This window comes from Thunnus thynnus, chromosome 20, assembly GCF_963924715.1.
Source record: "Thunnus thynnus chromosome 20, fThuThy2.1, whole genome shotgun sequence".
Taxonomy (NCBI): domain Eukaryota; kingdom Metazoa; phylum Chordata; class Actinopteri; order Scombriformes; family Scombridae; genus Thunnus; species Thunnus thynnus.
Window position 1 is genome coordinate 14,378,058 of NC_089536.1, and position 18,846 is coordinate 14,396,903.

Below are 18,846 nucleotides of genomic sequence, written 5' to 3' on the forward strand. Positions count from 1 at the left end.
AGTTTATGTATAACTGCATGATTTGAGGTTTTTTTTGTTGTTGTTTAGGATGAAGTACATACAATAAATCAGCTTTGTTTTTGAGTTAAATGTCCCTTTCAACAGTTTTAGCCACTAATCAAATCTTTTGTGCCTGCGTTGTAGATTAATGAGCCAAGTTCAGACTGCCTTCTACACCACTGAAGCACAGTGGACTCAGGAATCGGTGACATAATCAGCTCATTTAGTTGAATCAATAACAGCAGCTCAGATGTGCCCTTCCTTCCAGAAACTGTTTAAAATATTACTGTCCGGTACAGTTCGCTAATTCTGGGTAATAAGGAGCACTGAGTTTCAAATATCAGCCCCGGGGTGGCACCCTCTGTTGAGTTCTTCAATGTAAAATTATGCAGTCATCAAATTAAATGAGAGTTTTAAAACCTGGTAATTCTGCAGTTTAATGGTCCAACTTCTTTCAGACTTCTAATAAAACAATTCATTGTCATGCAGTTCACAATTAAAAAGCTCTCCCACCTTTATGTCGATGAACTTTGATGAGGGTGAAGGATCCATGTGCTCCATTAAGTGGATCTCCTGGGATCTGATGTAATTAGGGAATTAAAAATAATCTCTTGCAAACAGTCTCTGTTGGACCCTCAACCTCAATGAAAAACAAAATAAAAACATCTTTTAAAACCAAAGAATATATGGAAAACTTTTTAAAATCTCCAGCCTTTCGATTTAAAGCTTTAATCTGCTTCCTCACTTTCATCTGCATTTCTCTTTCATGACTGATGTGCATTTAATGTGACAGTAAATGCACATTGAGTCTGTATATCTTACCAACAGGAATTGATGAGGGGAAATCTTGCTCTCAGTATTGACCTGACTTTTTCTAAGAAACTTATTTGATCTCATCCTAAAAATATAATTTTAGGATAAGATCAGAGCCTCAAGATCAGGATATCCAACATTAAAAATCTTCCTGCAGTTTTCATTAGTAAAGCCAAAACTGCTTTGATGAGTGATGCAGTAATAACTTTTATGTTTTGTGCAAGAGAGAAAAGTAGGTGGTGAAAACAATTTCATGATAGATTTAGTTGTTGAAAAACCAGAGATGACTGATAACACCTTCACATCTGTACAGCACATATGTAGCTGGAGCTAACAGACGGTTAGCTTAGCATAGCGTAAAGACTGGAGAAAGGGGGAACGTCTAGCCTGTCTTTGTCCAAAAGTAACAAAATCCACCTACCAGCACCTCGAAAACTCACCAATTAATTGTACTCCAGGAAGTCACTGCTCCTGGCTAAAGAAATAGTCCAGCAAATAAAAAATTTCATTTTTACACTTCATCTTTTTACAAGTTTTGTTCACATTAAACAAACACAATATAACTTGTTAATTAGTGAGTTTTAGAGATTTTGGTGGGCAGATTTTGTTGCCTTTTGAAATAGCCAGGCTAGCTGTTTCCAGTCTTTATGCTAAGCTAAGCTAACAGGCAACTGGCAGGCAGCTCCACCTAGTGTACAACAAGGATTATCAATCTTCTCATCTAGCTATTTCTTTAAAAATAACCGTTACAAATTTATATAAAGAATAAAGAGGCAGGATCTGAAATATCTGAATCGGCCCCAGAAAAACACAAGTCAGTGTTCTTTACACCACATCTTACCTTCAGAAACTCACACGTCTCACCACGCTTCATGTCTTCCTAGTTCTAGAGAGGAAACATTAACACAGTGCAAAATTTAAGGTCCACGGTTCAATGGATGAAATCTTTTATTTGGATAAAGTTTGCCAAGCAACTTGACAAGGATAAAAAGGCAAGTTTGAACAATACAAGACTTCATGTGTCAATGCAAGAGTGTCAGGCAAATTCGTAATGAGTCGCACCAGGAGCTATAATACTGAATGAAACGAGTGCAGTTCCATACAGACACACCAGTCGCTTAAAGGGCTATAAAAAGTTCATAGACTCTCCTCAAGTTTGCTTCATTATTTCTTAGCAAAGTAGAAATATAACAAGTTCTCTCACTCTGGGCACAGTCTTCTGAAGGTGTTGGAGCTCTGAGATCAGTTGGGCTTAAGGGATGCTCTGGTTGGAATATTGAGCAGTTGTGAAACACTGACGCATTAATGATTTAAATGGTAAATAACCAATTAGATGTGAAGTTACTTTTTATTTTTGTTTTCTTTGAATCCGTTTTTACAGAATTTAAACAAAAATAAGTGCCATTTTCTTAGTCGACGTGAGAAATCTTACATCTTAATGAAATTCTCTTTGAATACCGGAATATGCTAATTCACCATTTAGCTGAGTACCAATCTGTTAATTAGATTTATTTTAATTGGATTGGAGCATCCCCATTAGTTCCACAACTAATGAACAGAAATGATGTCTGAACGCTTTAATGATCTTGGCATTAAGGAGCGAGCAAAGTGGAGTCAGGATCAGTCAGAGTTTGGTCATGGGTATGTGAAGGCTGTTCCACGGGCCCATCCATAACTCCTCCTCATCCGACTGCGTTCTGTCGCTTGGGCACTCCAACGGCTCCCTCATAACGAGTCCGTCGTCAATGTCGTCATTACTGCCATCTACCTTGGACTCTCTCTCGCCTTCTTTCAGTTCATCTCTCTCTGCTGTGCTCTGAGGCTGCTCTGTGCCGCCCTGCGCTGCTTTGAGCAGGTTTGATTTAGACGCTGCGCTTTCAGGGCCCGTGTTGCTGGTGCTCGTCGACCCTAAAGAGACACTGGATTGTCGAGTGTTAAAAACATTCAGCGTTTTATTGTTGTCAGTGTTAGAGAAGGAGGAAGTGACCGTTGCAGAGGTGGCCGTCCCCGAGCTCTGGAAGGTGCGCAGGGTGTTGCACCCACCGTCTGCTGTTCTGGGGTTGTTGAGGGGCATTCTTTCCTCCAGCGTGGCAGCCATTTTGTCGAGTTTTTTAAAGTGCTTGGCCAGCCGCGTGCTGAAGACGGGGGAGTTGAGTTTGAGGTTGTTGTTTGTGGTGGTGAGAGTGTGCGTGGGACCTGTGGCAGTCATTGAACGTCGAGTGCGGATGATGGAGCCATTCTGAGCCACGTAGATGCTACCGTTAACATTGGCGTGGCTGTTGAGGGTGGAGGGTAAGCGGCTGCGTTGGGTTTCTGGCATGCTGTCCTCGCCGGTGGAGCTGGTCTCGTACTCTCGGTCCACCACCAGCTTGATCCGACGTTTTTTACTGCCGTGCTGGAAAAACACACAAATAACATGTCAATAAAATACTGACAGTAAAACCTACTGAAAAGTGGGTAACTTCGCACTTTGCTGCAGTGATGTAGTAGTGTACTCGAGGTTGTGTCAGTGCATTGCAACATCACTGTTACTGTGGTGTGGTTACAAGTGCAATGGAGCAAACTCCTGACCACTCAGACATGAATCACTCTTGTTCTTATAAAGCCTTGTACAGACAGAAAAACACAAGGCTCTCTGAAGATGTTAGGCAAAAACTTTGATTGGTTTTCCTGGTTGTCTGTTGAATTTTGACTCATGATCAATGCTTCACCTCTTCACAAATTGAACAACTTTGAAATGTTTTTCACCTCCAATTTTGACAAAAAATTTGCAGCCATGTTGCAGTGCTCTTCTGTCACGTCTTCCCACTGAAATAAATTGAGTTCAAAAGCATTTCTTCTACATCTCTGTGTGACAGGGAGTGACTTAAGAATAATAACATTGTTTTTTCTTCAGAACATTCTGCAAATGTGAACCTGTTCACCTTTTTCTTCAAATCTATATCAATACTTTACTCACAATATATATTCTAAAAGTTTAGCTGAAGCTAATATGAGGCTTCAGCAATTCTGAAAATACTTCCGAAAATACCCACTTGACTTGACTGTTTTGCGCAGGAGGAGGACTATGGATGAGTACAGTAACTAATAACTCTTTTAATGTTCATATGGGCACATGAGTTTTCCTTTAAGACAGACCTAAAAATATGTGGACCTTTCCTTTAAAGTTTGGTGTCTGTGGGACCTGTACCGAACAGTGATGTCAGGGTGTATTGACCACACCCTGAGTACATTTTTATTGCAGCAAGGTGAGAACTTTAACCACCAGAGGTCAGCAGAAACAACATTTTCAGCTGGGGTTGACTTACATCTGAAAACTCAGATGTAATTTGTGACCATGTAGAGCTTGTCAAGGTGTTAAGTTCTCAAGTACACTTACTTTTTATCTCTTTTTTTTTTGTTGCACTTTCACTCACACTGCAAACACACTACATAGCAAAGACAGGTCAGTGCACCAGAGTTTTCCTTTCTTCCAAATAACACCTTATATTGATGCTTTAAAGCAATATTTATTATATGCTGTATAATAATCCATAGTGGATGTAACTCTTTATAACATAAAACACTATGCAACAGTAGAACCTCCTCTTTGTCAGGTCGGAGCCAATACTGCTGAGCACACACACACACACTTTGGAAGAAGAAAAAGGTTGTGAAAATAATTCTGACCTGCTACCACACACCATAGCCCTCACAGTTTTTCCATTTAACCTTGATAGTGTGAAAGAGAGAAAATGTTTGCTATTACAAAGAAAACAACTTTTCTGCCCCCCCACAGATAACAGGTACTGGAAGAGCTGACTGATACACAGAGAGTGATAGACACTGAAAAAGAAATGACTAATAAAAAAAAAAGAAAAAAAAAAAAGCTTGAGCGAACCTTAACGTGCAACAAGAATAGGTCAGCGAATAACAATCTTTCAGCCGCAGCAGCAGAGAAATAAGCACCTGGAAGGAGAGCTTTCACGAAAGGGAAATGAGATAAGTCTGCTCAGGAGGAAAGCAAGACGACTGCTTTAAGAGTATCAGAAGTGTTGTAAAGGCTGTTGAGACAGACAGGAAGCAAGAAAGAGGTAGAGGCTGATTGGGAAAAAAGGGGATTAAAGACTGAAGCGGGAGAAAGGAGCTAAAAACCGGCAAAAAGAGATACTGTGAGAGGGCATCGGAGGACATGCAGGCAATTTAAACTCCTGTAATGTAAATCACACCAAACAAGGAAAAGGAGAGAGATTACAGCAATAAATTCCACTCAGGTAATGACTGCACACCCAATCCAGGCATTTTCACTGAGATCTTACTGAGTGGCAAAGAATTTAATCTTTGGGGGAAGGGGGGGCTAAGGCCTCATCTGCATTTCAATCAGCCGACTCATTTTCCAAATCCCTCTCTTCTTTATCCTCCTCGTCCTCGTCTCCTTCCTCTGTGATATCGGCGTGGCTTCTCTCCTCTTCCTCGGTGTCCTCAATGATGGGTGACAAGTCGTCAGAGGCGTCGATCGCATCTGATTGGATGTGGTTCGAGGCCCATCTTGATCGTCCCCCGACGCTTTTCGTCTCCTCCTCCTCCTCCTCCTCCTCCTCCTCCTCCTCCTCCTCGCTCTCTTCCTCTATGGTTTCACGTGAAGAACGGGAATGTCTAGAAGTCTTGGGCCTAGAACTAGAAGCTGTAGAGCCTGAATATCTGGAGCTGTTTGTGGATCGGTTGCTCTTATCATGCCAACTTGTGCTGCTTCCTCTCTTGGCACTACCACTTCTACTTTTACTACTAATACTGCTGCTACTTGGAGTTTTAACACTTTGACCGTCTGAGCTTTTCCTGCTCGATTCTTTCCCTTCATCCTCACTCTCCAACCCTGACTCCCTCTCAGACTCTGACCCCTCCTCACCCTGGTTCCCACTCTCTGACTCTCTGTCGGTGTCAGGAGTTTCCCTTTCTGTTCCTGAGTCAGATTCATTTTTTTCTGTTTCTGTATCAGATTCTGTCTTGTTGTGCTCTGCTGTGACAGACGAGGTGGGGCTACTTGCGTCGGAGAGGCTGCATTCTGACGGAGACTCTTTGCTGCGACTTCCGGTTTCTGAATCACTTTGCTCAACACTGTCAAGGAATCTTTTCTCTCTCTTCCACCATCCCTCGGTGAACATATCCTCCTCTCCTAACTCTCTCTCCCACCTCCTCCTCTCCTCTCCTGTGTCTCGCTCCACGGCTGTAGAAACGCTCATATCTCCTATGGAGTCGTGAATCTTCCTACTGTTCTCTTCTCCTCTATCCCAGCCTCTTCCATCGCTCCACTGTTCGTCTCCCACCCTGGCGGGACCCTGGAGCCTTCTGGCGAGGGAGATAAGACTGAGGGTCTCGCTCAGCTTTTGTTTTACTGGCGGGGGTTTGCTGGCTTCAATGGACGTCTGGAAATAACTCCCGTCGATGACCACGCCACCATCCAGGCTGGCAGGCCGGCCAGATGATGACAAACCAGGGAGCTCTCCTCTGTGCTCTGGCCTAACGCCTTCTCTTCCTCCCCCAGCATTTCTCATCCCATTATTCATTGTGCCACCTCTGTTGCTTCTTCCCCATGTTCCCATGTCTCCTCTTCCTGCCCTTTCCTTCCCTCTTTCTATTGCTTCATCTCTTCCTCCCCATCTTCCTCCCCCTTTGTTTTCTCTTTTCCCCGCCTCCATTCTCTCAAACCCCCTTCCCACTCGTTCCCCCTTTCTGTCTTCCAACCTGTCTCTACCTCCATCTCCCTCCTGCATTGGTCCGATTCTGGCTTTGTTCCATGGCGGGTGGATGGCTGGAGGCTGTCCAGCCGTTTTGCTCGCAGAGGACAGCAGCGTGCTCACTCTCATCATGGCCTTCAATGTGGCGGCTGCATTCGAGCTCGTGGGCTTTGTGTTCACGGTTGCTGCGCCCTCTGATGGTTGTTTTTTGGTGCTCTGAGTTGTTGGGGGTCCAGGGGTCTTTCTTGAGGAGCCATGAGGAGGTGGAGGATTGGGCTGGATGTGGGTTTGGTGGGGGGCTAATCTGCCTCCTTGAAACTGTCTCCTCACCTGTTGTCATGATGATATTATTTCAAAATCAAAGCAGATAATTTAGGAAAGGAACAAATAAGACATGTATAAAGCAAAATGCATCACTTTCAATGTCAGGTGTATTATAAGGAGTAGGCTTGAACCTAGAGCCTGCTAAAGCCTGACTGAAATGGGATTTTTGATGCAGATACTGATATTTAAGAGTTAAAGGAGGTCCAATCAGGACACATTGGACAATAGTACTGATTGAGACACAGTATGCAGTTGAAAAATAAACTTTTAAGTGCAGTGGTGGATGAATGTATATGTAATGGAGATGATTTCTTGTATGTACACCAATACCGATATATTTACAATAAGCCAATATTGGCAAATTTATCGGTCTAGCTCCAACATGTTTATTGATAGATTATCAATCAATCAATCAATCAATTTTTATTTATATAGCGCCATATCACAACAGAAGTCATCTCAAGGCACTTGAGAGCCTTGTCTTTTTGGTTGTTGTGGTCGATTACACAAATAATGTAGGTACAATGCACAGCAGTGTAAACAAAGGAAACTTTAAAAATATAGTGTCTCCCAACCTTCAAAGCAATCTGACAATAAAACAAATTCATGAAATGTGGCCAATTTTTTCTTTGCTCAAGTGAACCATGCCCAAAATAGAGGAGAACAAACACCCACTTTTTTCAGTTAGAAAGGATCAGGATTACACTCTTCTGTATTTTTCTTATTCCCAACAATAACAAAAGACTAAAACCATCACTGCGTTCAATACTTTCACAACCATTTCTATTATGTCTCCACTGGAATATTATGCAGTAAACAATCTGCAGTAAACAGTCTTTCCTAAAATTTCTGTTCTGTTTCAATTGCATTTTCTTGTGTTTACCTCTCCATCAGACTCCTGTGGGCTGTAGTAGTAGCTGCCGTCATCATCGACAACAACCTCTCCATATTCATCGTAGAGGCCGGAGGGTGAGATCAGCTTCCTGCGACTGCCGTACTGTGGAAGGTCGTACCTGGAAAGAGACAGAGGGGTAAAAAAAAAGAGACAGCATTATGTAAAAGCAATAATCAGTAAGAAGCTGTGCAGAGCAAAAGGCATAAAAACAAAGACAATTCTTTGTTAATTTTAGTGTTTTTGTGTGATTTTCCCAGCAAGGAACACAGTAATCATTCTGTTATGGACTTGTTCAGTCAGTACAAAAAGAAACTAAAGGTGTGGTATTTTAAACCAGCTTCAACCCCTCAGAAGTGAAGACAAGAGAAATCTGCTTTACCACCAAAACTGTTGTACTTGGCTAATGCTTATCCAGAGCCACTTACAACAAAAAAACGCAGGGCAGCACTGTGGTTCACTCCAATGACAAGCAGCGTCTAATGACTTGCCTAAGCAAAGCTGCCTCAATCACAAAAGGAGCATTTTGTTGCCAGGAGACATTTTGTTAGCAGAAAACACTGGAATCGATTTTCCTCCCTTTTGTCTCTCTTTGTTGCCTGTTGCTGGGAGCACTGCCTGGCTCTACCGGCCAAAAAACTGTGTTGTGTTTCACCACTTGGGCTGCGTGCCCTGAAGCAAGCAACTGGGAAGAGCCAGTGGGTCAAAAAACACATCTTTTCAAATGCTATCCTGGAAACAATATGTCCCCGTGTGATTAAAGTAACAAATTTGCTGGAAGTCCTTTGGCTTGGTTTCCAAACAGAGTTGTACAGAAAAGTTGCCTCATGTAATCACTCTGCTTATAGTCAACCGGTGGAAGAAGTTGCCTTCCTATTACATTAAGCAGCCAAGTAATAAACAAATGGAAGGTGCAAGTGGACGAAGGATGCGCAGGGGGGAGAAACATAAGAGGTGCGTTAGGGAGAAAAAGGAGGCGAGGGAGAGAGGGGGGAACAAAAAGAGAAGGACTAGGTCAGTCATAGAGGCTACATAGCTTTAATCCATACAGTACAGACTCTGCAAGCTAATGTAATGAGTCTTAACCTTCCACTAAAACCTGCTTATAGGATTTTACAGTCATTAACTCGCAGGGTCACACATGCGCATAGTCTTACTCGAAGGCTAAAGCATCACTCTGCTTACATTTTCTCTCCTCCCAATGGTCATTTTTTCCCCTGTCACCCTCTCTCACTCTCTCACTCCGTCTACCTCCCCCCCCGCTCCATGTCACCACTAGGGGGCATTAATAAACTGAGAATCAGGTGTCCAAAGTTGCCAGAGTCCCTGGCATCACAGCCAAGACTAAGGAGTGTGTTTTTGTAGCTGTGTGTGTGTGTGTGTGTGTGTGTGTGGACCAAAATGGGTCACCGGCCTGTTTCTGGTGGGTCTCCAAATGCTAAATGATTGTTTAATGAACGGTGTCACGATGAGAGATCACACTCACACAGTAAGCGATGATAAGAGTACTGTGTGCTTTACTAGTTTTGGTCACAGAGTAAGAAGCTATACTCAATTTGGATGTTCAAATGTAACAAAATATGCTTTATTTAGTTTCATAATTCCAGTGATTAGATATGACATATGGATAACATCAAGATTACAAAAAGATGTCTCCTATTTTCTCCCATATTTTGATATTTCTCAGAGGAGCTGAACATATTTAAAAAAAAAAAAAAAATGAGTTTGTTTTTTCAGAATATGTGTTTAGTTTTTTAGAAATTAAATCATAAAGGGGTATTCCGCTGATTTTATGTGTCAAAGTCATTTTACTCGGACTACTACACAGCCTGTTGCATAATGCTGTCTGTGGCTGGTTTTCTTTTCTATTTTTTTCTGTGTTAAAACTAAGGTCATGGACTTGGAAAGATGTGGGCATTTACCAGGCAAGGAGAGTCTCCAGAGAGGCACTATCAAGTTGCATTACTGGAAGAGTATGATCCAGTTTTTTTGGAGCTTGATCCATACTAAGGACTAAAAGCCATGATCTGCTGTGTCGCATTCTTTCCTTGATCTGTCTCTTGCAAATCCCCCAACTTCATGCAAGTGCAACACTAAATCACTGGAGCGCTTGTTTAATATTCTTAATCTTAAACAAGCTGGACAGACTTCTTCTCACATTTGTTGTCATCTCATTATGTATATTTTTAATGTGGGTGCCAAAACTCAGCACCTATCAGCTTCAAGACAGTCACCCTGTTTATCACCAACCCCAGTAAAGACTTTTGAGAAGTAAGATTTAATCCCTTATTGCTTAGTTTGCGTGTACGGATTGAGAATTTTACTCTTGACTAGAGGGCAACATGAATTTGGCTTGTTTTGTCTTTTTTTTTTTTTTCTCAGACAGGCATCAAAACATCAGACCTATGCAACAAATGGTTCAAGTTATTTTCTGCATCTGTATAAATCCAATCATAATAATGCCAATGGCAGATGGCTATATTCCTGCACACAGAGAAAATCCCATTTTGATGTCATTTTTTGAACACAGATAAAGGAAAAGGTCAAAAGGTTATGAGCCATTCCTCCAAACAGTTATATCACTTACTGTAGCTAAAAAATAAAATCTTGAATGTTTCTCAGAGACAAAACTCATGCATTATTGTGTATGTCCTGAGAGGCAGTTTAGTATTTGTTAGAATACTCTTTGAAAAAAATAAAACAAAAAAACAACAACTTTCATTTACATCTGCAACAAATAAAGTGATTAGATCTGAGCCCCACAGGGTCACAAAGTCTGATTTCCTGCTCCCGTGTGCATACAGTCAGACATGAGTGTGTGGATGTTGCTCTAAGCCAACAGCATCTGGCCCATTGTCTGCTTCCACGGCTGGCTGCCTGATTAGCTGCTACAGTATTGCAATGCTAGACAGAGAGAATAAACTGTGTGTGTGTGTGTGTGAGTGAAAGAAAGAATGCGCAAGAGTGCGTTTCTGAGTGAGTGATTGAGTGAGTGAGTGAGTGAATGAATGAATGTGTTTGTCATGAGAGAGAATTTATTTATGTGTGTGTGTGTGTGTGTGTGTGCACATGCATCTACTAAATGTGTATTTATGCGTGAGTGTGGGTGGGTGTATAAAATCAAGTTCCCGGGAGTCTGCAGCTAAAATTATAAAAATTACACAATGTATCACAGATGGCAGGCTGTGTGCAGAATAACACACGCAAACACACATACACACACATACACACACACACACACACACACACACACAGGAGGGGTGAAATGAGTCTTCAGAAGTCTTGTTCATAAATGCTTTGATCCAATATGCCTGTATGTGTGTGTTTAACATATTGCCATTTTTGTACAGTATTTCTTGTCAGACATGGAAGGAATGCAGACACACGTACAGTACACGAACACACACACTTTTTGAAAAAAAAAAAAAAAAAAAAATCACTCTAAGATCTTCTCCTGCCTCTTTATTTCCTGTTGCTCAACAACATATGAACTGAGTGGGAAGGCTGGTATGAGGCAGGTCACCAGTGTCAACACCTCACAGTAGCCACCACGCTGTGTGACTGACACAGTCAGCTTGATATTAAAGCACCTGCCATGGGACTGACATGAGGCTCAGCGGGATACAAGTGAGCGCAGTCAAGTCTAGACTCATGTAGGAGGAAATATGTTTTATCAATGTTGTCGTAACTCGTGCTGGTCACTGCTAGAGGTTAAAAGTCGTAAAACATTGTGGAAGTGTTCACTGCCCTCAGTAGTCTTCTGTCATGTGTCACTGTTAGTAAATGATGCTTACAGAATACTGTGTTGTATTAAATTTCATAGAATTACTACACTGTTTGAGAAAAAAATGCTATTAAAAAGGAGGAAACATCACCTTTCATCCACCACTACAGAGCTGTGTATGCAGCTGCGACTGACTATCATTTGGATTTAGTAAAACCTGCTAGGCTATTTTTGTAATGATAATAATAAATATGATCTCAATATGGCAAAAAAGGGCAAAACTAGTCATTATTATGCATTACATGACACCAAACTCTTAACATGTGTTGAAGAAATATACTTAAATCAAAATGTTTGTTAGTTTTTAATTACGACTTGAACTGAATTGTCAAATGATAGAATGATAAGATCATATCATCACGATGCAATTCCATTGAAAGTCAATAAATAGTAATTAATGAATTCATTTAAGAATAACTCAGCTGTACTGATTATAGCAGAGGGTGGGTGGCTGTTATTGTCAGGCACCTGAATAAAGTACAATATATATGGTTTTCCCAGATTAATACTATTTTGTAAATTTAAACGTAGAAAAAAGGTCTTGAATCTTGGAGTATGAGAGTTAAGACAGTGACATATAAAACATCAAAACAGATGTTAAAGATCCCCTCCACACATGTTTTAAGACACATGAAAATGAAATGGAAATGAGTTAATAATTTGTGTCTGATATGGGTTTTGCACAAAAAAGTTCAATTAATTAGTTAAAAAAAAAATCTTAAAATGACATCTACCCTCATTAAAAATCCAGAATCTATGAATATGCAAATATTGTTCATTTCAAAGTTTATTAGAAGACACAATCTGTCTCCTACTTCACTGTAGTGTCAATTTGCAGTGTTCTCACCACACTTGTGTAATTTCATACTGGACCATGATTGACTTCCAAGCTAGTTGTGATGTCACAAATCACGCATGTAAGTATGCGCTTAAACTCAAGTTTAAGGTGAGCACAGAGAAACTTTCTCCCTTCAGTAGATGTGAAAACAGCTTTCTAGTGTCAAACTCTGCACATGCATCATTCTGCACAGTGAAGCTCAAACATCCAACTGAAGGAACAAGAAGCAAAACACATTTTTAAGTGCAGGGGAACTTTAAGATTACAGGGCAGCAAACATGCACACTCTATTGAGGTCGGATAATATGGAGATATACCAACATTTGGTCATATAATTTACATGATACTAGCTATCCCCTTAATATCTCTATATGCAGGATGTAAAGGAAACATACTAACCCGTGATCATAGTTGTAATAATCTTGTGTGTAGTAGTCTTGGCCAGGGTCGATGCCAGATTCCATAGATAATTCCTGTTGGATTGACAGACCATTATTAACACTGCACCACATATGTACACTGCACTCACAAAGACACACATGTGTATTAATATACACACATGAATCTATCTGTACAAGCACACCCACTCATATACAGTATACAGGACAAACCCCTAACCCTAACCCTAACCCCCATCTCTCATGTGCAATTGTAGACATTGGCTGCACTTACACGGACCCACTCACTCAAGCAGGAAAACACACTTTGGGAACAAAGAAGTGCTCAGAAAACAGAGTACCTCTGGTCTGAGCAGAGAAGGTCGGAGAAGTTGTTGTGTCTGCCAGAGGGAAAGAAAAGCGATGAAAGATGAGACAAATGGAAAAAAAGTTAGGAGCGCTCCCCCAAAATGATAGGCATCTTTTTTGGAAAATCAATATTCAATCTTCCTCATTCAATATCTCTGTAATGCAGACGATCTAGTGTTTTCATATGGTGATGTCAATCAACTTTGTTAGAGCAGATATCGCTTTGGATATCACTTTAGAACTCTGTTTCAGATCAAATTGAAATATTTACAAGTTCATTGATGCATTCAAATAAAATTATTTTGGGAGATGGATATTCAACAACTGAAAGAACACTTGTATCATCGGTTTGAACAACAAACATCTAATAAAGTCTGTTTTCCTCCATGTCTTCATACTATTTTGGAGTCACAGTATTCCAAAAGTCAACCATTTTGAATTGAGAAAGATGGTTTGATTTTCTACATTAACGCCCTTTTAATTTTACATTTTAAGATAAACCATAAATGACTGCAGTGGTCCCGAGGTCATAAAATGCTGTTAGACATGGGAAACAGTCAGCAATCAATTATGCACATATATAAAAATGTAAAAACAAGACACTGGTTACATAGAAATAATAGAAAAAATGATAGAATCATAGAAATAAATGAATTGATTTTATTACATCAAACAGAGAAGAATAGAAAGAGCAGAATACAAAGAAGAGCAAAACTTAACATCAGAGGTATAAAAAGAAGTATCAGTGAATAACACATGCAACGATAGTACGCATGCAGAGACAAAACACCTACCTCATGTTGTCCATATCCACGCCTGGGAGATTAAAGAGAGAAACAGAAAGACCACTAACCAACATAAACCAACATTACCAAGGAAACCTCTCATTAAACAAAATCCTACTGATATGGACATGTCAACATGCTCAAAATATTTCACATTTTGTGGAACTTAACCCAGTTTCCAAAGAAAGCAAGATGATGAGATACGTCTGAGTGCATGTATGTGTGTGTCATAGACTGTGTATTTTGACAGAAAGGGAGTTACATTTTCTGAATATAGCTGTATAAAAGCATAATATTCACATCTCATTTGCAACCCAAATATGCTCATTCTGTTAATGAAAAAAGCATAGATGGGATATGTCAATTTTAGCCACAACAATAATAAAACCATATTTTACTTAATTTGTAATTTCTGACTAATAGGTGGAATGTTTTATTCATGGGTAGAGGGATATTTATGGTCAAGATATATTAAGATGCATATAATGCATACATGTATAATGTAAAATCTGTGCATGTAAATACACTATTTAGCATAAATCCAGCACCATTCAAGTTCCTTTGCAAAAGAACCATGAACAATATGGTGATGGATGATCAGCTGGTCAGCACAGAAAGACTGACCTGAACATCTCAGATATTTCCTGCCAACAGCCAACCAAACGTCTGTGCTTTCCTTGTAAAGTAGGGATGTCAAGTGAAATTACTTTGGGGCTACTTGTCCTCAGGCAATAATGATCCACCTTGCTTAAAATTGTTTGGTCTCCAGGTTAACGTTTCTTTAAGGTTTAGAAAGAGAGATTTTGGTGTCAGGTGCATAAAATAGACAATATTTCCTCACTGATTTTGAGGATTTGCTCAGAAACTGAATGATTACTCTAAAATAAATGACTGGGGAAAAGTAAAAATGTGAGAAATATCATTTTGAGGACCATATAAAATAGTTTTGCTGGCCAGATGAGGACTGGGTTGCACCAGCTATTCATAAATCCATTATTAAATTTGTGTGTGAAGTTCTTAGCAACCACTAGCTCGTTTCAAACTAGTGATTTACTAAATCAGGTCGCACCACTAAAACTTAAGAAATGTCTGAACTGGTAAACACTTCAGTAATGTATCAATGCTGTCCAATAAGAAGCAACCAACTATGTAAACAGGAAGTCACTGTAGAATCACAAGCTGTAACATAACTTGACCAAAAATCCAGTTTTAGGGGCTAAAAGATAAAATAAACAGCCAAACCTCTGTGAATGCAGGTATATTTGTTTTATTAATATCTACATACCTGGAGAAATATGTATGTTTTCATTTAGTTATTGGCATTTACATTGACATTTAGTGGTTTTTTCTGTGAAATTTAAAGCTTCAGGTCAGATATGTCGACCATATTCCATATTACCTCTTTTACTCTTCAGCTGAAATGGGTCAGATATCAGCTAGGTTTGAACTAACGAACAGTTGGTGCAACTGGCTCCAGGCTGGTAGTTTTGAGGCCCCTGTTGTAAAGTTAATCAGAATTTCTCTACCAGTGAGCTTGGTGTATCAGTGTTTGTGGAACTGATTGTTCTGAAAAAAAGATTAATTATAAAAGTTTTCAATGAGCGTTTGTCCATAATGGAAGCAGGATAGGTTTCACAGGCAGAGCTATCATTATCAGAGCATCTCCAAAATTATATTCCTATTCAATTCAGCTATGTCAGTAATTTTTATGAACTGTATGCTCCTACACACTGTGGAAGATTCCAGTTTGATTTGAATAATGATAAAATAATCAAACATCACAGCGATCCCGAGCAAATTGAAATTCTTTCTAAATATTTCCTGTGAGAGATGAGCCTTAACTGTTTTAAGATTTCAGATAAAATCTAAAAATAATTTTTCATAACCATGGATTCAGAGAGCCTTTGCTTAAGTTCTGTTCAGCCCATAATTACTCTTGGCTGAGCTTGACATCAAGCGAAAGCAGAAAATCAAACAAGTGCAAAGAAGATACCATCAAGTACTTATCAAAGGGGCATATTTATGTCAGATTGTCTGCAGTGAGCTTTTAGCCTATACGTGAACCTTATGGCCATGTGTAGCCTGTTATTATGGTATCCTTTCTGTTACATTTGAACACACGTTATATGAAGTGTGGTAACGTTTTGTTTACAGCAGAGTGTAAATCACACTCAACTCTCTAACCTTAGTTGCAACGAATACTTTTCTTGCAACTTGTCAGTCATTAACAGTGCAGACATCCTGTATATTACAGTTACTTTAAAAAGTCCTAACACCTTTCCCCTTTTGAAAAGGAATTAAAGCTTGCTTGTTTTCTTGCGAGAGTTAGATGAGTAGTTACCACACTAACTAGCTAGTTAGCTGTTTCCTCCTGCTTCCACTCTTTATGTTAAGCATCACTTCTCGGCTGTCTCATATTTGGTGTACAGACAGCATTGTCTTGATCTGCTCATTTAACTCTCAGCAAGAAAGCAATTATTAATTATTTCCCCCCAAAATGTCAAACTATTCCTTGAGAGATCATTTCTTGTAGCCTGACATTAAAAACACAAAATAAAATCAATGTCAAGATACTGACACTTCATTCCAGCACATATCAGATTGGGTCCACCCAGCAGCCAAGTTGATGACACTACAAGCAAATAGTTTAATGTTGTTTACAACACTGTGAAATTAAGACTTACTGTTGTGAGGAAACAAACTTCAAACAAAGACAGTAAGATAAAGAGAGAAACAAGAACCGAGAGAAGCAGCGAGATGGAGCAAGAGACAGATAAAAACAAAGAGATACTTCAAAAACTATGAAAAAAACTGCTGGGGTTCTTTTTTTTTATTTTATAAGGTGGGGGGAAAAAAACCAAAGGGGAAAATTGGAAGAAGATAAATAAATAACAAGAAAAACAGCCCCGAACCCTCTCTGTTCATGCGTCTAAACTATGCGCCGGCAGGATGTATTGTCATGTGAAACCAAGGTAATGAGCTGGCAAAATGAAGATGTATCACAGAACAACAAATGGTGACTTTTAGAGGACACATCAGATTCTCCTCTCTGTTATTAAACTGAAAACACACACATACATACATGGAAAATTGTTAAACCACATGAGCATTTGATTAAATAAATTCATATTAGAATATAATAATAATTATCCCTCTTAAACACACGCAGACACACATCTCAAGGAAACATTTTCAGTATCAAAATGCAGCTTTGAGTGAATAAGTGTGCTTCAAAAAGACAGGATTATCTGTTCACATAAAGGTGTGAAAGGATAGATGGTACTCTAGATGCATTGGCAAACATGTTTGGATGGAAAGAAAAATATTGTGGATGGCTGAATGGCTGCCTGAATGGAAGGATAAATGGATGAAAAAGAGGTTTTTGGGTCATCTATGGGTTAGAATGAAATGGCTCTTTTCGCTGTCACCTTGTGCGTAAATGTGTGTATACTCTCCAGATTATAGTATGTGCCTTGCATTGTGCGTAGCGTAATCTGTGTTTGTGTGTCGGTGTGTGGAGATAAGTCTATCTCTGTGTCCTTGTTGCTCTGACAGACACATTATTAGGTCCTCTCGAGACAAAAACACACAGACAGCTATCTGATCTCTGTCATACACACACACACGCACAAACAGACACACACATCTGACATGACTGACTCCTGCTCTTTGTGTCCTCTCCGCCTTGTCTCGCAGTGTGTATGAGCAACAGAAAGATAGGAGAGAAATATTATTAGCTCTTGAAGAACAGAGTCAGAATATGACACCCAGTGACACTCTCTTCTTCTCGTCTCTATTTTCTTTCCACATTTTGCCTCTCCATCCTCTCTCATAGAGCTACTGTAGCCCCTTTGCCCTTTGAACCGCCACTTTCTTGCTTATTTGTTACTTCCTTGTTCCCCCTACCTGCTTCACTCTCTACCTTTCAGCCTCTTCTCTCCCCACATTCTTCTCTTTCTCATTTTTTGCCTTCTATCATCATGATTGCATGTTATCTAGAGAATAAACCCCTTTGAAGTAAAGTTAACTGTCAAGAAGGTGCTCTTTTGGATTGTAAACGTTAGGAAAATCCAGGACCACGGTGCACAAATTGGCATACTCCAGCTTCAAACAGCTTCCCAGCCAAACAATGTTCCTCCTTTACAAAACATTTATTCAGCACTTATGATAAGCATTTCAATCTCTTTTTTTGCCTAAACTCATACAGACCTTGCCTTACATTTTATTTAACTTCATCCTAACCTTGTGTTCATGTTAGCCAATTAATTGAAGGGAATAGGGGGATTTTGCTTTGCCCTAAATGATCATCAGTGGTAATAACATATTCCTCTCTCTGACATCATCTTTGGACAACAAAGCAAGCTGTGGCAGCATCTTCTGACAATCCAAGAACAAGTTTGTGTAAGTTGACTCAAAACAACCTGTCTGACAGCTCAATTTTTCTTTTGCTATTTTTCATGGATGAAGCAAGCTAGTTACACCATATGGGAAGATAACATAGTCATACTAAAGCCTCCTTACAAAAAAGATTTGATTGGTTGACTGTTTCAACAACCTGGCTGAAATGGGCACAAAACCAGACCCATTTGAATTGCTAAACAGTTAGTTACACTATACAACAATGACCCACCAACCACTTATATGATCTGGCAAACTGGTAATATCACAACAATGAAGTCAAGACGGGGCAAGAAACAAGCAGTAATGTCGATTAGACATGCTGTAAACAAGCCTGCAGCACTACAGCAAGTATGGAAGTCAGACTATCTGAACTTGTGCTTCTTGGCCCACCTGACTCATTTGTTAGTGATGCTCCCAGATCTCATAGGCTAACTTAGTGAGTACAATGTTATTATTGCTTATAGGAAATGATGGCCAAAACTATGAAAATAAGACACAAGCTGTAATAAAAATGAATTATTAAAAGGTTTAGATGCTTGCTTAAGTGCT

The 18,846-nt window shown here is 39.7% G+C and overlaps 1 protein-coding gene across 1 annotated transcript in view; it reads right to left on the minus strand.

Annotated features, from left to right (window-relative positions):
- Positions 1 to 1,729: 1,729 nt before the first annotated feature.
- The window catches only part of pcdh15b (protocadherin-related 15b), a 201,985-nt gene continuing 184,868 nt past the window's right edge, over positions 1,730 to 18,846 (minus strand). Inside the window, exons 34-38 of the mRNA XM_067576200.1 lie at positions 13,906 to 13,927; positions 13,105 to 13,143; positions 12,765 to 12,838; positions 7,735 to 7,864; positions 1,730 to 3,208 (exon numbers count right to left, since the gene is read on the minus strand). Of these exons, the coding sequence (XP_067432301.1) occupies positions 2,438 to 3,208; positions 7,735 to 7,864; positions 12,765 to 12,838; positions 13,105 to 13,143; positions 13,906 to 13,927 (1,036 nt within the window). The 3' untranslated portion in view covers positions 1,730 to 2,437. The remainder of the gene's footprint in view (positions 3,209 to 7,734; positions 7,865 to 12,764; positions 12,839 to 13,104; positions 13,144 to 13,905; positions 13,928 to 18,846) is intronic.